Here is a 26,743-nt window from a genome sequence, read left to right as displayed (position 1 = left end):
GCTTTGGTTACAATAGATGTAGGAATTTGTGATGAATGAATCACACAGATTAACTCAGGGAATTAGGAAGCTCTTACATACGTTTGAAAATAATTAGTAAATGTGTAAGTAGCTTTAATTTTTTTCTGTCTGCAGCACTTTTTCTTTGATCAAACTAAGTTCCTCCTCCAGGAGTGCTGAATGGGCACTTCTCTCTTTAAACTTTGAATCTGGGAAACACATAGACACATGTCTAGATATCCTGCCATGATCTTCCTATTCCTTTTCTTTCTCTTTAAAAAAAATGTTTTTTTTTCTCCCTAATTAAAAACATCTTACACTCCCACTGTGGAATTTTTTAAAAATTCAGTAAAATATATTTTAAAAAACCACACATTTACAATCTCACTGCTCTTAGCCAGTTTGTTACATTTTCTTCCATCTTTTAAAAATGGATCTATCTGCATAAATAACATTTTTTACACTGTTAAAACTACACTGTTTTTTAAGAAATTATTTTATTTTTAATTGACATGTAATATTGTACATATTTATGAGGTACAGAGTGACATTCTGATGTATATTGATACATGTATACAATGTATAATGATCAAATCAGGGTAATCAGCATATCTATCATCTCAAATATTGATCATTTCTTTGTGTTGGGAATACTCAAAAACCTCTCTTCTAGCTATTTGAAAATATGCAATAAGTTCTTATTAAATATAGTCACCCTGCAGTGTTAAAGAGCACTAGAACCTAGTTTTCCTATCTAGCTGTAATTTTGTATCCCTTAACCAACCTCTCTTTATCCTCGCTCCCACCCACACTTCCCAGCCTCTAAGCACAATTCTGCTCTCTGCTTTTCTGATCTCAACTTCTTCAGGTCCCACATATGAGTGAGAACAACTGCACTGTTTTCCTATCCTACTTTTTCCCTCCAGTTAATATCACATTATGGGCGTTTTTCTTGTCACTGGAAACTTTGTCAACTTCATTTTTAATCAGCAGCATTAATAAGTCACCATTTCAGTGTGCTTTGTTTTTCTTCAAGATGCAAAGCTCTCTGGGTCCTGATGGGCTGTGCAAACCTTTCTTCATGACTCTTTTTCTATGACCTTCCTCATAGCTCTTTCTTACCCAACACCCATATGGTCAGGGGAAGCCAGACCGAGCTGGCTTAGATCGAACTGGATCCCAGGACTTCAGGTGACAGAAGCACAAGGGAACAGCTTCAAGCCAAGCTTTGCCATCCACATCACCTGGGAGTCTTCTCAGCTCAAAAAGGAGGCCACAGAAACAAATCCCTCAGCACATTTTTACAAGGCTTAAGTCAGAAGCTCCTTTCCTTATACCAAGATGCACCTGGAACAACGGGAAATTTAAGAGGAGTGGGAGGAGGAGGAAGTGGCAGCCCCACCTGACTCAGGGATGGAAGGGAAGGTTCTAGTAGGGTGACTGTAAATGCTCAAGAGGCAATTAGATCTCGAATCGTACTGGTGACTAGTTGAAGGGCTTTGACCGACAGGAGAAGGAGGGAGATGGATCAGGGTGAGTACTGGGAATCGACTTACCTTTTTGGAGGCACTAAGCCAAGAGAGGGGAAAAGTTTGGAGAGGGTAGAGGATGTAGGGAAGCAGCAGGAGAGCCTGAATTGATGGTTGGTGGCTCATTGTGCAGTCTGGCTCCTTCTCACTTCTCCATCTGCATTTGGACCTTGGGGCACAAATCCTACTGCCATTCATTTTCTTTTCTGAAGCTGTGAACAGCCTTTTATTTAAAACCTTAGGGGTTGAAACGGCCTTGGGAAGTCTGAGGAGCCTCAAAAAGAGCTTGGCCCCTGCCACCAGGTGTCCTTGGGTGCTTGTGAGGCTATTTCTATGGCCAACTCTGAAGGTGTGGGAGGACCCCTCTCAGACCCTAGACCTCTCCCTTGTCCAGCTTCTCCCTGACTCTCAGGGCCTCACTAAGAGCTGCTGCCGCCACCCTTGAGCTCAGGCCCCTTTTTTGATCCCTTCAGAATCCTGCCCACTCCTCTGCTGGGAGTGAGAAGAACAGGCCCCCGCAGGCTGGGCCAGCCTGCCCGACACACGGGGCCTGCCAGGGAGGGCACTAAATATGGGTCATGTGTTTCTTTTCTTTTTTTTTTTTTTGAGATGAAGTCTCCCTTTGTTGCCCAGGCTGGTGTGCAATGGCGTGATCTCGGTTCACTGCATCCTCCGCCTCCTGGGTTCAAGGGATTCTCCTGCCTCAGCCTCCCGAGTAGCTGGGATTATAGGTGCCCGCCACCACACATAGCTAATTTTTGTATTTTTAGTAGAGACAGGGTTTCGCCATGTTGGTCAGGCTGGTCTTGAACTCTTGACCTCAGGTGACCCACCCACCTCGGCATCCCAAAGTGCTGGGATTACAGGCGTGAGCCACCGCACCCGGCCATGTATGTCTTAAAATAATGTTCTAAAGCATGTATCATGTTCTAATGGCCAGGCACTGTGTCTCACACTGGGCACGGTGGCTTACCCAGCACTTTGGGAGGCCAAGGCAAGTGGATCTCTTGAGCTCAGGAGTTCTAGACCAGCCTGTCCAACATGGTGAGAACCTGTCTCTACTAAAAATGCAAAACTTAGCCGGGTGTGGTGGCACACATCTGTAGTTCCAGCTACTCGGAGGGCTGAGGCGGGAGGATTGCACGAGCCTGGGAGGTCAAAGCTACAGTGATCTGAGATCGCACCACTGCACTCCAGCCTGGGAGAAAAAGGTGAGATTCTGTCTCAAACAAACAAAAAATAAAAATAGAGAGATAAATGGTTTTTAAATGCAAGCCAGAGTTTGATAGAGAAGGCTCAAGAAGCTCGTCATGTGCTAGATTCCAGGGTACTTTAGTGCTAGAGTTTAGTATACCTTTTCTCCTTGGCTATCCTCAACTAGAATAAGTCTAAAACAGTTATATTATCTTTTAAAACTGCATACTTTAATTAAACAACGAATACACAAAATATATACTTATTATAAAAAGCTGAAAGTTCACACAGTATTTTAAAAAGCTCGAGTTTCCTTTTACATACCTATATACTTTCACTCCTGCTCCCTTCCCATAGGAAAGCCCCATTAGTAATTTGATCAGCTGCCTCCAAATAACACTAGATTACCTAAAATGGTTTGTTTTGCACAAACAGATTATATATATTATTTGATGACCTGCTTTTTAAAAACAATCACGTATCTTAAAAATCTTTCCATGTCAGTGCATATTGGTCTATCAAAAATTTGTAATTATAATTTTCCATTCCGGGCATATAAGCACAATTTCTTTAATGAATTTATTAATTTGCTTAGTTTGTTACTATCTCCTATTGGTGGTAATTTAGATTGTTTCTAATATTTTACTCTTATAAACAATGCTGCAATGATGTCCCTGTTGATATAAGTTTGTATGTGTGTGTAAATATTTTTTATACGTAAGATTTCTAAAAGAACAACTGTTGGAGCGAAGCAATATCCACCTGAAGTTTTGATGGATGTCAACTGATTGTCTCTAAAATGTCCATATGAATTTACACTCCCACCATCAGTATATGAGACAGTCCATTGCCATAGGCCCTCCGCAAAGTAGGTTATCGTTATTCGTTTAAATATTTTTGAATGGATCAAAGACCAATCTCATGATTGTTTTAGCTTGCATTTCTTGCTATTATTATAGCAAGACTGTCTTCTTAACATTTATAGCCATTTTTATATATTATGAGTAGCAATGCTTTGTTGCCTAAGAGGCAAAAGACCTAAGACTTTAACTTGTGCAGCCAGCTGGAGAACACTTTCTCCTGCCAGCAGCTATTTGAATTGCTGGGTACTGGGTGTAAATAATCGAACAATATAGTTAATCATGTAGACACCATTAAATGAAAATAATGTTTCAAGGAAATACCGTAGTAGTAAGTGATTAACTGAATAATAAGGGGTTCAGAGTCCGGGAAATTGCAGAACAGGGCGACAGATCGAGTGGGTCCTGGAGCTGGTTCTGTCCCGACCTGTTGAGCTGCCTGAGGGCTTGTGCCCTCCTTGACATCTTAGACTGAGGAGGCTGAGAGGGAGCTGTGCTTTTTGTTGTGTTCTTTGGATCCTTAGGGCTCTGCAGAGAAGCCTGGGGGTGGGCAGAACCCCTGCCCGGTTCTCCTACTAGAGAAGTTCCTCTTAAGTCTTTTATTATGTTTTCATTTGAAGAAAGCACAATATTCACTTACTTGGAAAAAAAAGAAAGTTTGAAAACCTTCAGACCAATACCACAAGCCAGAAGTTAAGAACTAGGTTCTGGAGTCAAACTATCTAGGTTTAAATGCCAATTTTGCCACTTAATTAAGTAGGTGACACTGGGCAAGTTAATTAACTTTGCCGATCATCTTCCTACTTACCTGTAACATGGGGCTGATAATATCAAATTGGGTAGTTACAGGGATAGCAGGAGATGATGCGTATAAAGACTGGAGTTCCATAACACTTAATATTAACTAGATATTCAACTGGTGTTGCAAGGGTAAACATCCCGTATGTTCTGAGATGCTTGGGAAGAATTTTGTGGAGGAGTGGCTGCTGGGTTTTGTTTGAAGAATGGGTACAATGGAGACACAAAGACATTAGGGAAGGGGCAGGGGCTGTCAGAGGTAGATGTGAGTATGGTCTATTTGGAGGCCATAGTACAAGTGAAGCAGTTTATTTATGGGCTAGTGGGACATAAGATTGGAGAGATATGTTGGGACCACATTTTGAAGGGCTTGGAATGCTTGGCTAAGGAGTTTGGACTGGAACTTTTAAGTAAGACATTTTTATTCTTGCACACTAAAAGAGGCACAGAACACGGCAGTGATCTCCTATAGGAATCTCTTCATATGCTCTCACACAGATTATACTCTTTCACATTTTGTAAGAAGGGAAGAAATAAAAAGAATAAAGTATATGTAAAAGTCCTAAAAATGGACAATAATAATGAGAAGTGGAAAGAGAAAAGAAGCTAGAATAAATGCAGAAACAAAGACAGAAGAACGGAAGGAGCTGAGTCCGCCAGGCGCTTGGTGGCAGGTGCCAACTCCGTGCCAGCTGCACAGGATAGAATTTGCCCTTTGTTGTCTCCACCTAGAGCGTTCCAGCCTCACCACTAACCTGACTACCTGGGACTTTGTTGGCAGTTGATTCCTTTAACTGACCCCATTCTTCATCCACCCTAGCTGGGGTCTTAGGAAGCCCTGCAATTCAAAATATTTCAATAAGTATTTATTAGCCTGCCATATGCCCAGGGATGCCAGCCCTTTGCACACATACGGTGGTCCTTCTTTTCCTCTTACCGACACCTGTGTTTAGGTCCTCATGAGCCTTTGGCTTAGATCGTTGTGACAGGGCTCTCGCTGCCCTTCCCACCCTTGTCTTCTTCCCCTCTGATCTGGGCTAAATGCCACAGTTGAATTAATCCTAAAGTACAGCTTTGATCCTGCCACTCCTGCTCGAAAGCCTGCCTTTAATCAAAGTAGCACTTTCCCCTCAACACAAAAGGAATACCTGTTCAAAGTAAAAGCTTGGGAAACGCCAAAAAACCTAAAGGAAAGAAAATTTCCATCATTTCACCACCTAAATATAATCTGTACATACTAATTTTTAGTCTTTTAAAGAAATCTTCCTTTCTAATGTCTTGTGAATTACCTCTCTCTAATCTTTGCTCCTTTTTTTGGCTGCTGTTGGTGCCCTCTTTGTTGGAATCCAGTTGGGATCATCAAATGAGAGGAATCAAGTGTATGTAGCCAACTCCTACTGTAAGATATGTGGGTTGCACTGAACATTTTTATGCTTAATTTTTCTACACAAATTATTTTTTAATTTAAAAAAATCCTAGACGAGAAGTTCATGGGTCAAAGGCATTTATGTTTTAAGGCTTTCTTTTATATTTATGTTTGTATTTATTTATTTATGATGGAATCTTGCTTTGTCATCAGGCTGGAGTGCAGTGGCCCCATCTTGGCTCACTGCAACCTCCGCCTCCCAGGTTCAAGCAATTTTTCTGCCTCAGCCTCCCAAGTAGCTGGGACTTCAGGCACCCACCACCATGCCCAGCTAATTTTTGTGTTTTTCAGTAGAGATGAGGTTTCACCATGTTGGCCAGGATGGTCTTGATCTCTTGACGTTGTGATCCACCCGCCTTGGCCTCCCAAAGTGCTGGGATTACAGCTGTGAGCCACTGCGCCCGGCCTGTCTCCTTTTTCTTAAAAGGCTGATAATACATTAGGATAAATTTTGATCCTTTTATACCCTTGTGTTTGTATTAGTCAAATAAGTACCAGGAGTCTTGTGGCTGGGGCTTAACTCTCCTCTTACTTCACATATCATTAACTCCAGTGGGATTGTGGCCAAGTCAAGAAGGCCTTGTGGGTGCTGACTAACTGATTCTGCTTGATTTCCTGCTTTGTTGAGACTCTTCCTGATCCTCTTGGCTTTCTTTTCCTGCTTTTGAAAGCCTTCCTTTTGTTTTCTTAAGTCATTGTCTCTTTGACATGAGAAGCACTTCAGTGGAGTGCAACAAAAAAGAAAACCTGAGTGTCCAATGGAGAATGAGTTTTCTCCATGCCACTGCAACCTTGGGCCTCTGGAGAAGAAGACATCTTCCTTCCTCCTCTTCTCCTTTCTTTCCCAAACTAAGATAAACCTGGCTCAGGGGAAAATTGAGTTGGCTGTCCCTAGGAACTATGCTTTGAGCTACAAACAGCAGCCAGGAAAAGGCTACCCTGAGTCCTGTTTCCTCCTGTGTGTTCCTGTCTCTTTTGGATCTATGATCATTCAGGGTGGGAGCTGTGTATGGGAAGGAGAGGCTTTCTGTGAAGGCTCAGTGGTCCTGCTATGAAAACTTTAGGCCCCTTAGGAGCAAATAAGAGGCAACCAGTTTCCAACCAGATTGAGGCCAGCTGCTTTCTGACTTTGTGTGTGTGTGTGTGTGTGTGTGTGTGTGTGAGACAGAGTCTCGCTCTGTCGCCCAGGCTGGGGTGCAGTGGCGCGATCTCGGCTCACTACAACCACTGCCTCCCGTGTTCACGCCATTCTCCTGACTCAGCTTCCCGAGTAGCTGGGGTTACAGGCGCCCGCCACCACGCCTGGCTAATTTTTTATATTTTTAGTAGAGACGGGGTTTCACCGTGTTAGCCAAGATGGTCTCGATCTCCTGACCTCGTGATCCGCCTGCCTCTGCCTCCCAAAGTGCTGGGATTACAGGCGTGAGCCACCGCGCCCGGCTGCTTTCTGACTTTTAACTATGATCCATGATTTATATCATGACCCAGCTACACATAAAATTGTCCTTGTTCTTCCTATGTGTGACGCATTGTATGTTTTCTATTCCATTCCATTTTTCTTATTACTGGCTCCTCTCTCTAAATTGATTTCACAAACTACTAAATGAGTTGGACCTGAAGTTTAAAAACTGCTGTTGAATGACCAAAAGGGATCTGTCTTAGATCTTTCTCTGAATGTTCTGGTTCCAATAACATATCTATTTAAGTGCCCCAAAACATCAAGAGGCTTAACAACTTTGTACCAATTCATCCAGTAATTCACCTTTGTTGAATCTACCTTACAAAGATTGTTGTTAAGAGACGGATCAAGGGATCATTGTGCATATTCTGTTTTTAGCCAGACATTTGGCACATTTATGGAAAAGATGAAAACTGGATTTGATTTTAGATTGTGAAGGAAATTTAAAAACATTGACTTCATCTTTATTCAAAGATTAGATTTGGTTAAAGCAGTTGAATAACTATGCCCAAAAATTATTATTATTATTTTTTTGAGACAGAGTCTCGCTCTGTCACCCAGGCTGGAGTGCAATGGCGCAATCTTGGCTCACTGCAACCTCTACCTCCTGGGCTCAAGCAATTCTCCCGTCTCAGCCTCCCAAGAAGCTGGGATTACAGGCGCTCACCACCAGGCCTGGCTAATTTTTGTATTTTAGTAGACGCGGGGTTTCACCATGTTGGCCAGGCTGGTCTCGAACTCCTGACCTCAAGTGATTCACCCACCTCGGCCTCCCAAAGTGCTGGGATTACAGTGAGCCACAGTGCCTGGCCCCAAAGAGTATTTCTTAATGGCTCAGTGTTAACATGGAGGAAAGAGCTGATGATACACCACTGGCCTTGAACTCAGGCTCTAATACTTAGAAACATCTTATTACTGATTACTTAGATGAAGACTGGAAGATAGTTTAGCCAGTCTAGAGATGAAAAAGTAAAATATTTGGGTCAAAAAATCAGAATCTATCCACCTGGGCAACATAGGGAGATGCCGTCTCTACAAAATATAAAAAATATATATTGTGACGCATGGTAGCGCACAAGTGTGGTCCAACCTACTTGGGAAGCTGAGATGGGAGGATCACTTGAGCCCAGAATGAAGGCTGAGGCTGCAGTGAGCCAGGAGCATGCCATTGCACTCCAGCCTGGGATGCAGAGTGAGACCCTGTCTCAAAAAAAAAAAAAAAAAAAAAAAAAAAAGGGATCCAGATGGGTAGGAAAGATGCAAAAACATTAAGAACCTCTGCGGAAGTTCAAAATGCATGAAAACTGGCTGGGAACAAACATGAGTTTTTCCTTTAGGATGCTGCTTAGCAGCCTCTTTTCCCAGTAAAAAATGTCTTCAGACATTGCCAAATGTCCTCCAGGGCACAGAATTTCCCCTGTTGAGAACCACTGAGGTAAACTGATGTACTACTAGAGGAAAGACCTAATGAACTTTTGTCGACAGTAAATGCAATCTAAACATTGCCAGCAAAGGTCGCAAAAGAAATGCAATCCAAGAACGCATGATTCCTACCAGTAAGAGTAACTAATAATGACTGCTCACGCTGTACCTGGCACAATGCCAAGGCCCTTCCATGGGCCTCCTCACTTGACGCCCACATGACCTATAAGGTAGGAATGTAATTGTCTCCATTTTTCAGATGAGGACACCGATGTCTAGGGACATTAAGTGACTTGCTTGAGGTCTCACAGCCCAGGTAATAGACCTGAAGCTGTGTCAGTCCAGAGCCTGCCCACTGCCCACTATGCAATGAGAGTTTCACAACCATATACCAGGTGTGCACACACAGGAAGCAGGCAGTGCCCTCCTCATAGACCTAAAAATGGCTGAGAAGTCAGACGTAAGTTACAAATGACCCAGAGAGTCTCCAGAATCCCAAAGCAGGGACTTGCCCTACAACTGAAGTCCCAGCCTCCAGTCAGCTCACTGACTTAGTTCATACAAAATCCTAGTATGTTTATTCTTGTATCAGTAGGATAATAGAAGGACTTTTAGAAAGATTGTCAACAAATAGTTAAGAGCATGCAGCAGCACTTCAGGGGTTAAGTTTCGGTTATCTGGAATGGTTTCCGTTTGGGGACCCCAATCCTTGATCATTGTGGCTCCAGGTCCAGATGTGGAACTCACCAGGATCAACACTTCCCCCCGCCCCACCCAACCCCCACCCCCGCACTCTCCGCACCTCCCAGAAATGACTGAGAAGCCACAAGGGACGCCTGAGCCCAGGGGGTTGCAAGTGGGCGTGACCTGTCCCCTCCTCTCCCCTAGTGGCAACCTTGCAGCTTGAGTCTGTCGACCTGCAGAGCTCCAGGAACAACCGGGAGCACCACACGCAGGAGATGGGCGTCAAGCGGCTCACTGTGCGCCGCGGCCAGCTCTTCTACCTCCGGCTGAGCTTCAGCCGACCCTTCCAGTCCCAGAGCGACCACATCACCTTTGTGGCTGAGACTGGTGAGTTTGCCCTGCCCCAGGGCCCCGCAGGTTCCCTCAAAATGAGGGCATTAACAGAGTCTGCCTGCAGGGCCCCTGCCTTTCCCACCTGAGCCGCCCGCCACTCTCTTGTCCTGGGAGCCCCAGGCCCCTCACGCTCAGGATCCTGTTAGTGCCGTTGAGAAGAGATTTAGTCAACTCCGCAAACTGAGGTTGTGGCAGTGCACAACCAACCTGTAGATACACAACAAGCATTGTGCTAAAACTTTACACACATCAGCTCATGTAATCTCCAGGACAAGACTTTCAGGTGGTACTATTATTTTTAAAACGGAGGCCTGGCCGGGCGCAGTGGCTCAAGCCTGTAATCCCAGCACTTTGGGAGGCCGAGACGGGCGGATCACGAGGTCAGGAGATCGAGACCATCCTGGCTAACACGGTGAAACCCCGTCTCTACTAAAAATACAAAAAACTAGCCGGGCGAGGTGGCGGGCGCCTGTAGTCCCAGCGACTCGGGAGGCTGAGGCAGGAGAATGGCGTGAACCCGGGAGGTGGAGCTTGCAGCGAGCTGAGATGGCGCCACTGCACTGCAGCGTGGGCGACAGAGCGAGACTCCGTCTCAAAAAACAAAACAAAACAAAACAAAAAACGGAGGCCTGGGGATCTTAAATGGTTTGCCTGAGGACACTCAGGGGCAGTAAAAGCCAAAAGCATTAGCAAGTGGTAGGAGAAGGTGAGGGTCCTTCCAACCCCCCCCGGAATCACATACCACACAGGTTTTTGGAGCCTCACTTTGGGGTCATTCTCTCCCACACAGGACCCAAGCCCTCAGAGCTGCTGGGGACCCGAGCCACATTCTTCCTCACCCGGGTCCGGCCCGGGAATGTCTGGAGCGCTTCCGATTTCACCATTGACTCCAACTCTCTCCACGTTTCCCTTTTCACACCAGCCAATGCAGTTATTGGCCATTACATTCTGAAGATAGAGATCTCTCAGGGCCAAGGTCACAGTGTGACTTACCCGCTGGGAACTTTCATCCTACTTTTTAACCCTTGGAGTCCAGGTAGGATGTGCTCACAGCTTGTAATGCTAACCTGATCCATTGGGAAGGCCCTGCGAGGTTCTTTGGAAAAAGCCCAGAAAATAAATCGCCACATAGCTATGCAATGTAGTACCATGTGCTCTCACAAAAATCATCCTTACAAAGAATTTCTAATGGCATGAGGAAAGTATTCATGGTGTGATGTTAAGTGAAAACACTGGAACATTTCCTAATACGGTCCTAATTGTATCAAGTATGCAGGCACAGAAAGAGAGAGTGGCTAGAGCACACCAAAACATAATGGCGGGTGTCTCTGAGTAGTGGGAACATAATGGCGGGTGTCTCTGAGTAGTGGGAACATAATGGCGGGTGTCTCTGAGTAGTGGGAATGAGCAGTTTCCGTTGTCTTCTTTCCATCCGTCTGGATTTTCTGAATCTCTACAAGAAACCAACCCTACAATCTGTCACTTTTACAATCAAGAAAAGATCGTTGTTTTTTAAAGTACACATTGTATTTCTGGCTTCTAGAAAAGCATATAGTAGACCTTTAAGGGGGTCCAGTCTTAATTTCTGTTGCTATCAACCCATCAACTGCTCCTCCTGTTTTCCAGAAACACATTGTCATTACTGTTTTTAAATTTTATTATTCTGTTTTTCGGTTTGGGGTTTGGGGTTTTGCCCCCTCCACTACTCTTAACTGCCCAGAGGACGATGTCTACCTGCCAAGTGAAATACTGCTGCAGGAGTATGTCATGCAAGATTATGGCTTTGTTTACAAGGGTCATGAAAGATTCATCACCTCCTGGCCCTGGAACTATGGGCAGGTAACACTGTCACCCAATGTGGGCCTGGGGTGGGCTCCTTAAGGCTGGTCCTTACACAGCCCTATTATGTAAGGCTGTTACATTACACCGCCCTCATGGAGGGCCACTAATACAGGTGAGGGTGTGAGGGGCTGGGCCAACTTCACATCCAGTGAGAGGGGCAAGGAAGGGGTAGATGTCTTTCCTTTTTAGCTTTTAACATTTTATTATGAAAACCTTGAAACATAATCAAAGTAGACAGGCTACTACAATGAATCTGCCTGCACCCACCTCTCGGCTTCAGTAGTGATCGATGTATCATGAGTCTGTTTGATCAACACTGGGGGTTTGTAAACTACAGCCCACAGACCAAATGTGGCCTACTGCCTGTTTAACCCACGAGCTGAGAATAGTTTTCATATTTTTTAATTGTTGAAAAGGAATTTTAAAAGAATAATCTTTTGTGATGTGAACATTATATGAAGTTCAAATTTCAGTGTTCACAAATATCATTTTATTGCAACATAGCCATGTTTATTCATTTAGATGTAGTCTGTGGCTGCTTGCATGCTGCATTGGCAGATCTGAGTTATTAAAACAGAGACCTTATGGCCTGCAAAGGCTAAAATATTTACTATTTGTTTTTTTTACAGAAAAAGCTTGTCCTTCTTTGGTCTGTACTCCTCTGCCTCCACCCTCCCTCCCCACTCTACCACTAGATTTTTTTTTTTTTTTTTTTGAGGTGGAGTCTCGCTCTGTTGCCCAGGCTGGAGTGCAGTGGCATGATCTTGGCTCACTACAACCTCCACTATCTGGGTTCAAGCGATTCTCCCGCCTCAGCCTCCTGAGTAGCTAGGACTACAGGTGCGAGCCATAATGCCCAGCTAATTTTTGCATTTTTAGTAGGGACGGGGTTCACCATGTTGGCCAGGCTGGTCTCAACCTTCTGACCTCAGGTGATCCACCCGCCTCAGCCTCCCGAAGTACTGGGATTACAGCCACAGCTCCCGGCCAATTTTTTCTTTTTTTTAAAGCAAATTACAGATACCATATCACTTAGTCCAGTAACACTTCAGCATATTTAATCCAATAATACTTCAGAATATAGTCGTGTAAAAGCTTTCTGCAAAACTTAATCAGAATACATGATTGTAACTGAAAAAAAAAAAAAAAAAAAAGAACAGTAATTCTTTAATAACATCCAATATCCAGTCGGTGTACAGAGGGGGACCTTGGCTCTGGGCAACGTCTCCACTCTCAAGCCCTGCAGGCGTGGTTTCTCTCTCCCTCCCACTGGCACCTCAGTCCTGCCCACAAACTCCAAAAGGGAAGAGGTGGGGGAAGCCTTGCTGAGGGAGAGCACGTTTTCCCCATTCTCCAACCGTGGCGACCTGTGACCCTCTTTGAAACTGAGACAAATACCTGTGCATTTGGCAGCCAAAGGGTTGTGGCAAACATTGTGCGCATCTACCATGAGCCCACTCTGGCTCCTCCAGGGCCGCAGTGTCTGCTTTGAGCTCCTCTACCTGATTTCAAGACTGCCATGCCTGGCCCTACATTGATCTCTAGACTTTTTCTGCTCTGATCCCTTCCCTGCTCCTTCAAGTCCTCCAGATAGGAGTCTGTGTAAATCCTTGGTACCCACCATGCTCAAAGACCTCAGGTAAATGTGCCCACTCTCCTCTTCCTGTCCACCCAATCCGTCAAAGCCCATTGGCACCAAAGCCTTCTCTCATCTATTCAGCCAACGGGGAACTCTCACTCTCTGAATTCTGTGTCCATTTTTCATCAGAGCCACACAGTTTAGTTTTTCAGAATTTCAAACCTCATACATTCCCAATTTGATTTATAAGTTATTCAAAGGCAGGACCTTGTCTTATATTTAGCGCCCTCCCCCCGTCCCCACATCCCCATACACCTGCCATCCCCAAAAGTCTGTTAGTGACTTAAAGTTTCAGAAGTCTAGATATTTGCTCCTCTTTTTTCTCCCTTAAAATCACTGGGAAGTTTGAAGAGGACATCATAGACATCTGCTTTGAGATCCTGAACAAGAGCCTGCATTACTTAAAGAACCCGGCTAAAGACTGTTCCCAGCGGAACGACGTGGTATACGTGTGCAGGGTGGTGAGTGCCATGGTAAGGATGGATGCTTCCCGCCGTCTGAGGACAGTCTGAGCTTCCCCGGGAGCTGTGGAAATTCACCCATCTGTCCTCTGCAGATCAACAGCAACGATGACAACGGCGTGCTGCAGGGGAACTGGAGCGAGGACTACTCCGAAGGGGTCAGTCCTCTGGAGTGGAACGGTAGTGTGGCCATCCTACGGCAGTGGTCAGCCAGGGGCGGGCAGCCTGTGAAGTACGGACAGTGCTGGGTCTTCGCATCTGTTATGTGCACCGGTGAGCGAAAGATCACTCACTTAGGGGTGTGATTAACTTCATTTTCAGAGAAGTTAACTGTGACTCATAAAGGTTCCGTAGCTTGCCCATGGCCCCACAGCTGGGGGTGGTGGGCACCCAGGCCCTGAGCCAGCACACCATACAGTCTCAAGGGATCCTGTGCATTTATGTGAGAGGGGGGTTGACCTGTGGCAATCACCTCACAGTATCCTTGATGGGTCAGTCAGACTGTTATAACTGTCGTCTGGATAGACAGCTTGTGGTCCCGAAACAGAAACCCAGTGGCTTCTTTCTGCCACCAGCTCAGGCATCTCAGCTCGAGATGAGCCTGGCACGGAGGGGCAAGTGGAAGTAGATGGTGTGAGATAGCTGACCTCACCCATAGGCAGAGCTAGCAGCTCCCAAATGCTTCACTGAGAGATCCTTGAGCAGTTATCATTATAGACTTACCACTTTGCTGACTACCCTTAAAGAACATCCGTGTTTTATGCAGTATCAGTTATTTACAATTCAGTGCAAAGTCGTTGAGCAGATCATCTGTGAAGATGAGAGAAAGATGGAGAGTACTTGTCTCACCCTTGCAAGGCCAGAATACCTTACACAGGCCTGTCCTGCTACATGATGGAGCTTGATAAACGTTTGCTGAACTAACAGGGTGACTCTGAGTTGGAGAAAGGAGAAGCAGAGAATGAGGAGGACAGAGACAGGAGCCAAAGACAAGGGCAGAGGCTTTTTGGAGAGGGGCAGCAGAGGCTGGCAGTTATATGCAGGTGCTGCAGACACAGAGGAGGTTTAAATCTGAGTGTTTGAATCCAGTGACCTCACTTTGCTGAGGTGTGAAATCCGGTGACCTCACTTTGCTCAGGTGTGAAATGAGGCTAGGGCTACTCTGGCACTCAGTATTCTCGGTTGTTCCGTGGGCTGGGACGTCCCCAGGCTGTGGCTAGGTAGGTGTTGTGGAGGAGGCCTGGGATGAGCAGGAGAAGGACAAGGTCCACCACTGTGCTCCATTTCCAAGCCTCTCCCCACTCCCAGCCCTTGAGTTATGGGGCCACTGCACACTGGGGGAGCTGCCCCTGCCAAGCTTCCCCTGGCCGCTTCCAGCCCAGGTGTAGCTCCCACGCCTGCTAAGGATCTGTGACAAGCCAGGAGCTGTGCTGTGAGTGGGCAGGTGACGGTGGACAGGCGGCCCTCTTGGGGGCTCTTTAGTGAACCAAAACAAAAGGATTGGTCACTCTCATTAGTCCTTTTACTTTTCGAAGCTGTGTAATCCTCCTGGCAGCCTCAGTAGGCACTGCCTGCCCCTTCTGGGAGGGAGAGGAGTGGGATAAACCTCTCTGAACTCCTCGCCGTGCCGGCAGATATCAGGACCCACGTCCCTTCAAGGTCACACCTGGCTCTTGCTGGCTCTTGGCTTGACTTCATCTGGCTCTGGGCAGGCAGAGGTGTGTGTGTGTGTGTGTGTGTGTGTGTGTGTGTGTGTGTGTGTGTGTGTTTTGGGGGTAATGTCTACACTGTGTGACTAGATTTGCAAAATCATAACTCAGCTTTTAAAAGCCTTTGTAGCAGTATCACAAGAAGCCACAAGAGGGAGCTGCTACCTTATTAAAGACGGTTTCTGATTCTGTGGTTTCCCTTTGTCTCTGCTGACGGTTTCCACGGTCTCTAGAAGTCTATCTTGTCCCTCTATCCATTCTCTAATTTCTTTCATACCTCCCCCTACCTCTTGTCTTTAAGTAGAATTCCAGATCCCAAATTTCAGAACTAGGGTGGGAGGAGGGCGATAAAATAATCTGTACAACAATCCCTTGAGACGTGTTTACCTATGTAACAAACCTTCACGTGTACCCTCAAACCTAAAATAAAAGTTAAAAAAAATTGTCAGAACTAAATTTTCAGCCTCCTGAGTAGCCGGGACTACAGGCACGTGCCACCACACCCAGCTAATTTTTTTTGTATTTTTAGTAGAGATGGGTTTTCACCATGTTGGCCAGGCTGGCCAGGCTGGTCTCAAACCCCTGACCTCGTGATCCGCCTCTGCCTCCCAAAGTGCTGGGATGACAGGTGTGAGCCACCGCGCCTGGCCCTCTGTTTTTAACTTGGAAAGTTGCTGAGTGGAAAGACTCCTGAATGATAAATTGGATTATTGTTAACTGTTGTTTTAAGTGATCCTCAAATGATTCCTTTCTCCTTGTGGGATGTTGACCACCGATGGGGCAGCAGGGCTCAGGGACTGGGTGTGGGGCTCTGGGAATAAAGGAGTTACTGGTGTGGTTCCCTAAGTGTCTTGGCTTTCTCTCCTCCAGCTTGAAAGTTACAAATTATGCATGGAAAACCAATAATTTTGCCTGAAATGAACTGAGCGATTCTCTATACTTTATTTTTCTCTTTAGTAATGAGATGCTTAGGTGTTCCAACCCGTGTTGTTTCCAATTTCCGTTCTGCGCACAACGTGGATAGGAACTTGACCATCGATACGTACTATGACCGAAATGCAGAGATGCTGTCAACTCAGAAACGAGACAAAATATGGTGAGAGGCACTGTCTTGAACCGCTCTCTGCTCTGTCCCAGGGAGGGCAGGAAAACTTTGACCTGGTTCTCCCTGGCTCTTGAGGCAATGTTGCAACATTGCCCTGAACATTGCTGCTACTGCTCAGAGAAGAAGAGAAGAATTCCCCAACCCAGGAGGCTGTTCTGGCTAATTAGGTCATCACATTTAACTCATTTCAGAGATAGAAAACAATGGGATAACATTCTGAGGCCTCAACCACATGACTAGCTGGGCATCTTCTGAACACTGACCTCAAAAGTCTTTATTCATCTTCTTCTTCCTTCTCTGAGTCTCTGTTTGTACCATTCTGTTTTCCCAGAAGTCAGACAGAACTTGGACTGACTGCTTCTCTAGACCTCTTCTTGTCTCTCTTGACTTCTTCCTTTCCCCACCCCACTCCCTGTCTGCGTACATGTGTGCGCGTGTGTGTGTGTGTATGTGTGTGTATCTCTGTGCATCCCTTTACTTGTGTCTCTCTGGTTTCTTTTCCTGGTTCCTTTGTTCTTCTCAGCTCTACCCTCAAAACTGGTTTCCTGTTTTTCCTTTTCTAGCCAGTTTCCAGATAAGACTCTATTTTTTTTTTTTTTTTTGAGATGGAGTCTCACTCTGTTGCCCAGCCTGGAGTGCAATGGTGCGACCTCAGCTCACTATAACCTCCACCTCCTGGGTTCAAGTGATTCTCCTGCCTCAGGAGGCAGGAGTAGATGGGACTACAGACATGTACCATGATGCCCGGCTAATTTTTGTATTTTTAGTAGAGATGGGGTTTCGCCATGTTGGCCTCGAACTCTTGACCTCAGGTGATCCACTCGCCTCGGCCTCCCAAAGTGCTGGGGTTACAGGCCTGAGCCACCGCAGCTGGCCTCCAGGTAAGACTCTGAGTTGTGTGAGAACTACCTGCTGTCCTAGGAGCCCCCTCCCTCTCTGAGCTTCAATTTTCTTGTCTGTAAAATGAAGATAACGTCTACTTCACAGGGTTGCTAGGGTGAGATGAGATCAATGCTGGTAAGGAGGGCTTTTCAGCCTGGAATCCACAGATAGACTCCTAAAGGTCTGAATCGTCTCTGATTCAGGAAGCAGTGGTGTATCTGAGGATATGTAACTTAGGTACAGTTCTGTCTTTGAATGCGTATCTTGAGTCTAATAATGAGAAAACATCAGGCAAGCCCAAAATGGGCGCTATTCTGGTTTTAAAAAATAGATAAATAACATAAAGACTGTTTTCATTAAAAGCCCAGACTTCACCACTAGGCGATATCTCCATGAAACAAAACTACATTTGTACACCTTAAATTTACGAGAGAGAGAGAGAGAGAGAGAGAGACTCTTTTCAAATCCCAATGTAACAAAAGAAAGAAAGGTGGAGGAACCGTTCCAAGGTCAAAGCAGACAACACGCTGCGTAGCTGAATGCAGTGTGTGACCACAGATGGCGCTGCGTACCGCGTGGGAGAAGAAGGCTCTAAACAACATCATTAGAGCAACTGACAACATTAAAATATAGACAGTAAATTAGATAAAGACATCATATCAATACCCAATGTGCTAGGGTTGATAAACTATACGATCCCTATTCTTAGGAAATACACACTGAAGTGTATATGTGTAGATATCTATTCATGTCCACACTGAAAGAAAGCAAATGGGGCAAAATGTTAACAACAGATGACTTGGGTAGATGGGCGTTCTTTGTACTATTCTTTTTGTTTTCGTTTTTTTGAGACAGAGTCTCGCTCTGTCACCCAGGCTGGAGTGCAGTGGCACGATCTCAGCTCACTGCAAGCTCTGCCTCCCGGGTTCACGCCATTCTCCTGTCTCAGCCTCCTGAGTAGCTGGGACTACAGGCGCCCGCCACCACGCCCGGCTAGTTTTTTGTATTTTTAGTAGAGACGGGGTTTCACCATGTTAGCCAGGATGGTCTTGATCTCCTGACCTCGTGATCCACCCTCCTCGGCCTCCCAAAGTGCTGGGATTACGGGCGTGAGCCACCGCGCCCGGCCTGTACTAATTCTTGTGACTTTTAGTATGAAATTACTTCCTAACAAAAAGTAAGAAAAAGAAACAATGATATAAATCACTCCGTATAGTGCCTGGTATCTGGCAAAACCTCAGCTAACGTGAGTCCTTGTCTCCTTACTCCCTCCTGCAGGAACTTCCATGTCTGGAATGAGTGCTGGATGATCCGGAAAGATCTCCCACCAGGATACAACGGGTGGCAGGTTCTGGACCCCACCCCCCAGCAGACCAGCAGTGGTGAGTGAGGACCACTGCAACAGGCTCTGGCTCTGTGGGGAGGCAGATTAGGGTGACTGACCGTGGGAGCAGGAGACCAGGGAGGAGCAGCGTTTTCCACGGCACCCTCTTCCCGAGGTCCCAGCTGACACAGCTTCAGATCAGGTATCTAACTCTACCGTGGACAGCGGGGTCACCTGGATGGGTCACTGGGCCTCAGCTGTGTCCTTACCTGTAACGTGGAAAAGCTGATGATGAGCATTGCCAATTCACAGGGTGGCTGTGAGGGTCAGATGAATTAATGGGAACAAAAGTGCTTGGTAAACTGGAAGATGTCCCATGGGTGAGAGTCAGCGGTACCACTGCCTGTCCCATCTCCACCTCCCACAGCCACAGCCAGCTGCCCCTTGCCCCCACGTCAGTAGCCTGTTGCCTCCACAGGGCTGTTCTGCTGTGGCCCTGCCTCTGTGAAGGCCATCAGGGAAGGGGATGTCCACCTGGTCTATGACACCCCTTTCGTGTATGCCGAGGTGAACGCCGATGAAGTCATTTGGCTCCTCAGGGATGGCCAGGCCCAGGAAATCCTGGCCCACAACACCAGTTCCATCGGGAAAGAGATCAGCACCAAGATGGTGGGGTCACACCAGCACCAGAGCATCACCAGCTCCTACAAGTACCCAGAAGGTGCTGGGCTGGGTAAATGGGGAGAGGGCTGGTTTAAGCTTCTTTGTGATGCTCCCTAGCTGGGGTGGTTCCAAGTTGAAACCCTCACCATCTAATCACCTTTATCCTCATGGCAAACTCCTAGGGGTCCTTCCTGGATCCCAGGCATGTGACCCTAAGTAGGGTTACCAGCAAATAAAAATATAGGATGCCCAGTTAAATATGAATTCCAGATAGATCCAAGTAAACAAATATTTTATTTGTGTAAGTATGGGACATACAGCATTTGGGACATACTTATTCTAAAAAGTATTCACTGTTTATCTGCAATTCAAACTGGGTATGATTTTTAATGTATAAGTATGTTCCAAATAGTGCATGGAACGTACTGTACTAAAAATCATTCGTTGTTTATCTGGAATTCAAATGTAGTTCGATGTCCTGTATTTTAACTACACCCAGAGTGGTGCCACTGTCTCCCTACGTCCATGGCAGGAGGGGTTGTAGCAAGGAGATCGGTGGAGTCAGGGGGATGGGCCCCTGGGCCTGTGGACGGGGTGGACACCCCTACGGAGGGCGCGTGTGTGGAGTCAGGCTGCCTGAGTACTGAACAGGGCTCTGCCGTGCCCTGGGTAAGACTGGACACAGTTTACCACCCCTGTGCCTCCATTTCCTCATCTGTAAAACGGGATAACAGTCCCCTGGACGGCTGTTGAGAGGGTTAAATGAGTGTCCACAGAAAGTACTGGGAACCGTGCCTCTGGGACGTAGCAACTGCGCCAGAGAAGTCCACAGGTGGGGGTAAGTGTGGGTTAAGCTGTTGGAGGCCACACAAATGTTCTTATGATAATTGAAGCCTGTCAGTAATAATCTGAACCTGTGATCAATTAAGCAGCTGACCAATCGTTACCTCCTCCTCCTTGCTCTTGCTACCCAAATAAATATGAAGGGCGGTAGACGCTCAGCGGCTGCCTTTGCTCACTAGAAGCAGGGAGCTCTTTTCTTCTTTTCTTCTTCTCTCCTCTCCTTCTCTTTTCTTCTTCCCCAGGCTAGCCTTTCTTTAAAACAGTTTCTTTTGTTTTTTACCGTTTCTACATTCATCCCTTCCTGCAGTCTTGTAATGATGGTCTCAAGTAGTAACAGCTGTAACTGTGGTAATGATGGTCTCAAGCGGTAGCAGCGGCAGTCAGCCACATTAAGCCTCCACGTTGAGTAGCCCCCATGGGCAAGAGATGAAGCTTTTTTTTTTTTTTTTTTTGTAAAGATGGAGTTTCACTTTTGTTACCTAGGCTGGAGTGCAACGGCGAAATCTCGGCTCACCACAACTTCTACCTCCTGGGTTCAAGTGATTCTCCTGCCTCACCCTCCTGAATAGCTGGGATTACAGGCACCCATCACCATGCCCAGCTAATTTTTGTATTTTTAGTAGAGATGAGTTTCACCATGTTGGTCAGACTGGTCTCAAACTCCTGACCTCAGGCGATCCACCCACCTCAGCGTCCCAAATTGCTGGGATTACAGGCATGAGCCACTGTGCCTGACCGAACCTCTTTTTTTATAAGTTTTGAGCATGTATTTTAGCTGGAGGGATGCTGGTTGGGGAGAGAAGCCTCTGGCTTCATGACGGTGATGATAGTGATGCTTGGTGGTCGTAGTGATGGCAGAGAACAGTGCTGAGGCAACTCACTTAGCCTGACGTTTTTGGGATCCCTTATAAGGAAAGCAGATATCATCCCCCGGTTACAGATGACAGAACAGAACACTGAGAGATTAAAGCACTGTGACAGAGCAAGGATTTGAACCCAGCAAGTGGCACCTGAGCCGCACCACCTCCCTGTGCTGCTATTCCTGTGCCTTGGTACCCCGGGAAAGTCACCGGTCCTCTCCACCCCTCCCCATGCATGTCTCCCCCGCCTCTCCCTTCTGCAGGATCCCCTGAGGAGAGAGCTGTCTTCAGGAAGGCTTCTCGGAAAATGCTGGGCCCCCAAAGAGCTTCTTCGCCCTTCCTGGATCTCCTGGAGTCCAGGGGTCTTAGGGATGAGCCAGCGCAGCTGCAGCTTCACCTGGCCAGGATACCGGAGTGGGGCCAGGACCTGCAGCTGCTGCTGCGTATCCGGAGGGTGCCAGACATCACCCACCCTCAGGGGCCCATCGGACTGGTGGTGCGCTTCTGTGCACAGGCCCTGCTGCATGGGGGTGGCACCCGGAAGCCCCTCTGGAGGCACACGGTGCGGGTGAACCTGGACTTTGGGAAGGGTGAGTGTGAGGCAGCCGTAAGAAGGCACCTCCGGGGAGGGGAGCTGTGGGGCCGTGAACACAGCGGGGCGGGCCCAGCCAGATCACACAGAGACCCCTTCCTCCGACACACACACCTTCCGGGCAGTGAAGCTGCCAGCTGCTGCACCTCTGATGCCACTCCACCAGGCAAGATGCAGCAGTGAGCCCTGGGGGCAGTGTGTGCGTGGTGGGACACTGTCTGTCTGTCTCTCACACACACAGTTTTACCTCTCACGTGAAAAATTCTAATTTTTCCTCTCTCACATCTACATGTCCCCCCTCTCTCTCTGGTCCATGTCCTGGACTCAAGGTATCTTTTGTATGTCCTTAGAGACACAGTGGCCACTCCTCCTGCCCTACAGCAATTACAGAAGCAAGCTAACGGACGAAAAGCTCATCCGTGTGTCTGGCATCGCCGAGGTTGAAGAGACAGGGAGGTCCATGCTGGTCCTAAAAGATATCTCTCTGGAGCCTCCCCACTTGTCTATCGAGGTAGGTGGGGGCTCTGAGGCTCTCTGACTCACCCAATCCAGGGGCTGGGGTGCAGCAGCCAAAAAGACACTGTTCCCACCTCATCCCACACCAATGGCTCCAGCACAGTATGGTGTGGTCTTGTGCTCTGACCAGTGAGTGGCGGGGAAGGGCATGAAGGCTTCTCAAAGGAGGTACTATTTTTCAGAGGATGCATAGGAAACTGTATAGAGAAATGAGATGGCTGTGAAGGCATTTTAAGTAAGGAAATCATTTTGCAAAGGCAAAGAGACAGGAAAGGCAGTGACTAGGAGATGAAGTAGAGAAGACAGATTTAGAGACTCCACAAAGTCAAATTCAAATGATGACCACTGGCTAAGCATGGTGGCTCACGCCTGTAATCCCAGTGCTTTGGGAGGCCAAGGTGGGAGGATCGCTTGAGCCCAGGAGTTCAAGACCAATCTGGGAAACATAGCCAGACCTTGTCACTACTTAAAAGTTTTTCAGAAGTTAGCTGGTGTGGTGGTGCATGCCTCTAGTCCCAGATACTCGGGAGGCTGAGGTGGGAGTCCGGGGAAATCAAGCCCGCAGTGAACTGAGATCGTGCCACTGCACTCCAGCCTGGACAGCAGAGTTAGACCTTGTCTCAAACAAAACAAAACAAAAAACAAAAGGTGAGTATTGACAAGATTGAGGTGACAAAGAGAGAAACAAATGAAAAGTGAACTTGAGATGCCTGAGGGGCCAGTGAGGCCACTGCACAAAGAAGGAGTTTCAGGCGAAGGAAGGGTGAATGGAAGAAATGGGTGCGTTCCCCATCTCCTCTACCAGGGTTTTCCTTCCCTGAAGCCTCGTTTCCCCACCTGCCCCTCCCACTCGAAAAGACTTGCCCACTGCCTAGTCTAAACCTGGCTCTGTACCTGGAGGCTTCTCCAACAGCACGCCCCTCCCCACCCCAAATGAGAACTGGGCAGCTCCAGACCATATATCCGCTGGCCTACCCCAGGGTTTTCATCCAGGCACACTGTCAGGCTGTCAGGCCGGCTGACGCCAGGCAGCCTCTGTGCTGGGGCAAACCCGGGCAGAATTGCAAGTGCAGACAAAAGCCGGGGGCTGCGGCCAGGGCCCTGCCGTGTACCTGAGGCAAACATGGCAAATGCCAGGTAGGTTGCTAATTGGTCCCCATCAGTAAGGGACCCACAGATGATTCCACAGTTATTTTAACCTGTTCTACTTTGACACCCTCATGAAGGTACAAGGGACTTGGTATTTTTGTTTGGATCCCAGGTAAGTCAGGTGTGTTCTTCCTTTTCCCTGAGTCTCTGGCCCAGCCAGAACAAGCCCCTAGTATGATCTGGGTGGTCAGAGCTCATTTCAGTTCACCACGTGCTTACTGATGTCCATCATCTGGCCGGCACTGTTCTAGGAACAGGGGCTCCAGAAATGAGTAGGAAGGATGCCTGCCTCCCACTCACAGGCCACGGCTGTGCTGCCCCATGACACAGCACTGAGCACACCTGGAAGAACTCGAGTGCATGCCCTGCTGATGTTTGTGAAGACACAGCAGTATGGGGAAAGATCCTGGGCTGGGACACCCGGGTCAGGTCCTGGCTCTGCCATTAACACATCATGGGGCCTTGGCCTCATGGTTTCCTCGGTGATGAGTGTAAGGGCAGGATGACATCACTGATGGCACTTGGGTGGCACACATGACACCGCTTCCTTATCCCCCACCTGTGTTAGATAGGAATCAATTGGGATCCTTTGTCCTCAGGATCCTTTTTAACCCAGCCTTCCTGGTAGCCACCCACTGGAGCTGGCACTCCCATTGAAATCTTGTGGACATCTTGAACTAGATGGTGGGGAGGAAAACGGGTTTCAGCTTGGTGGCAATTGCTGATTGGTGGTGGCTCCTTGGAGTATTGTGACCTAAGACAGGCCTGTATATGTGTTAATCTCAAGTACTCTCAGCTCACATTCCTCCCTCCCCACTATAGCACGTTAGCTCTAAGCTGCAGTTCGTGGTGGTGGCCAGGGACCTAGGGGTGGGGATAACTGAACCAGAGTGCAGAAGCGAGGCCAGTTGCCCGTGGGATCACTGACCTCTCTCCACACAGGTGTCTGAGAGGGCTGAGGTGGGCAAGGCACTGAGAGTCCACGTCACCCTCACCAACACTTTGATGGTGGCTCTGAGCAGCTGCACGATGGTGCTGGAGGGAAGCGGCCTCGTCAATGGGCAGATAACAAAGGAGTAAGTGATGCTTCTGCCTACCTCCCCCTTGCTGGTCTCAGAAAAGGGGTGCCCCATGGCATCACAGGACCCTCCTCAGTCTCCTGTGCGGTGCCTCTCTCCCCCCACTTTCTCACCCGCCTCAGGAAAGGCTGAGTTCAGTGGTGGTGGCGAGTGGGAGCTTCTCACCCACCCAGAGGGGAACCAGATCACCCCTCCTGCCAGCAGGGACTCCCTGAGGCTCTCACAGGCCCTTTCTGACTTTCAGCCTTGGGACTCTGGTGGCCGGACACACCCTCCAAATTCAACTGGACCTCTACCCGACCAAAGCTGGACCCCGCCAGCTCCAGGTTCTCATCAGCAGCAACGAGGTCAAGGAGATCAAAGGCTACAAGGACATCTTCGTCACTGCGACTGGAGCTCCCTGAGTCCCGCCCTCCAGCTGCCCTCCCTGGCACCCCTGCTCCACCTGACTCCTTTCTACTCCTGACTATGTCATCTTGGCTCCACCTCTGTCCTCTCTCCAGCCTGCCTGGGAGTGAATGAAGCTCTGTTAGAAACATCGTGTGCTTTGGGAAGAGACAATAAAGACGTCTTTATTTATCACCAGCATTCTCAAGCCACTTATTGCTCCTGGCTGATCCTCTTGGCCTGGCTGCCAGCTCTGTGGCTGAACCCTCCCTTCCCCTCCTGTCCTTTCTCTCCTCCCTTAAGAGCCTCAACCACAAAATAAGCCCACCACCATCCCCTCTAAAGCAGCCTCTCTGGAATTAAGGATCCCAGGTCTCTCCATTTACACTGTCTTGGTGAGCCTGCAGGCAGATGATGGAGGGAGGCCTGGGGAGGGCAGCTTGGATGTGCTGGAGGACAGCAACCCTGCACCGACTGGCCAGAAGCTGCCCAGCAGGACTACTCTGCCCCCAGTCTAGAGTATCCTGGGAGGCACAGGCAGCCACCTTTCCGCACACGTTCGTTGACAGACAGGATGACTGGGAAGCACTGCATAGCTGGCTGCTGTCTAGCAACAGCCTCACCTGCTATTCCTGTCCCCGCCTTTGCCTCTCGCTCCCTCACCCTCATCTCACGTTCTTCCCCATCATCCCAACTCTCAGCCTCTCTTCCTTTGTGTGTGTGGTGTGTGGGTGTGTGTGCTCTCTCTCTCTCTCTCTTTTTTTTTTTTAGACAGTTTCCCTCCTGTCGCCCAGGCTGGAGTGCAATGGCGCAATCTTGGCTCATTGCAATCTCCACCTCCTGGGTTCAAGCCATTCTCCTGCCTCAGCCTCCCGAGTAGCTGGGATTACAGACACGCCACCATGCTTGGCTAATTTTTTTGTATTTTTAGTAGAGACGGTTTTTCCCTATGTTGGCCAGGCTGGTCTCGACCTCCTGACCTCAGGTGATCCACCCACCTTGGCCTCCCAAAGTGCTGGGATTACAGGCGTGAGCCACCGCACCCGGCCTCCTTTGTCTTTTGTTTTTGTTATTTTAAGGACAGAGGGAGTCACTCTTTTGTATTTCTTTCTCCTGTGGTTACCAATATTATTCCTGCTCATTCTAGATGATTTGGAAAGTGAAAAAATAAAAATAAAAAACTAAAGAAAAATCACCAATAGCTCCCCCATCCCAGAGAAAATCTTTGCTAACATTTCTCAAGAGATCATTCTGGCTTTCAGCCTGGGACTCTGGTGGCTGGACACACCATCCAAATTCCCTTTTTCCCCTTTTATTATGTTATTGAAAAGTCAGCATTACAAATGGATACGTCTCCGTCATAGATAATTTAGAACATTCAGAAACACGGGAAAGGAGAACGTCTTTCTGTAGGTCCGCAGGCACGTGCACGCCTCACCTGCTCCACCACTCGACAGTTTTGACTCCTTTCCGTCTTCCCTTCCCTTCCCCTCCTCCTCTCCCTCTTGCTCCTCTTCTCCCTTTTCCTCCCTCTTCCTGCTCTCCCTCGTCCTCTTCCCCACTTCATGTATTTTTTTCTTTGTATGCCCCAAGTCTTCCTTCCCCCTTCTATTTTCTCTCTCTGTCTCTCTCTCTCTCTCTCTGTTTTTGTTTTTGTTTTGTTTTTTTTTTTTTTTGAGACAGGGTCTCTCACTGTCCCCCGGGCTGGAGTGCACTGGTGCGATCTCGGCTCACGACAGCTCCGCCTCCCGGGTTCAAGCGATTCTCCTGCTTCAGCTTCCCAAGTAGCTGGGATTACAGGTGCCTACCACCATGCCCAGCTAATTTTTTTTTTATTTTTTTTTTTGTATTTTTAGTAGAGACGGGGTTCCACTGTGTTGGCCAGGCTGGTCTCAAACTCCTGACCTTGTGATCCGCCCGCCTTGCC

The 26,743-nt window shown here is 47.7% G+C and overlaps 1 protein-coding gene across 1 annotated transcript; it reads left to right on the top strand.

Annotated features, from left to right (window-relative positions):
- The first annotated feature begins 1,518 nt into the window (after positions 1-1,518).
- On the top strand, positions 1,519-25,011 carry TGM7 (transglutaminase 7). Its single transcript, XM_025390604.1, has 13 exons — positions 1,519-1,533; positions 9,577-9,759; positions 10,556-10,801; positions 11,486-11,604; positions 13,591-13,719; positions 13,803-13,980; positions 16,374-16,512; positions 18,682-18,785; positions 19,206-19,448; positions 21,357-21,683; positions 22,036-22,196; positions 24,293-24,426; positions 24,674-25,011. The coding sequence occupies exons 1-13, from the start codon at positions 1,524-1,526 to the stop codon at positions 24,831-24,833; spliced, it is 2,133 nt and encodes a 710-aa protein (XP_025246389.1). The 5' UTR covers positions 1,519-1,523; the 3' UTR covers positions 24,834-25,011.
- Positions 25,012-26,743: the final 1,732 nt, after the last annotated feature.

This window comes from Theropithecus gelada, chromosome 7a (genome assembly GCF_003255815.1).
Source record: "Theropithecus gelada isolate Dixy chromosome 7a, Tgel_1.0, whole genome shotgun sequence".
In the NCBI taxonomy this organism is placed as follows: domain Eukaryota; kingdom Metazoa; phylum Chordata; class Mammalia; order Primates; family Cercopithecidae; genus Theropithecus; species Theropithecus gelada.
The sequence above is the reverse complement of the archived record's forward strand: the minus strand, read 5'-3'. Positions and strand labels throughout refer to the sequence as shown.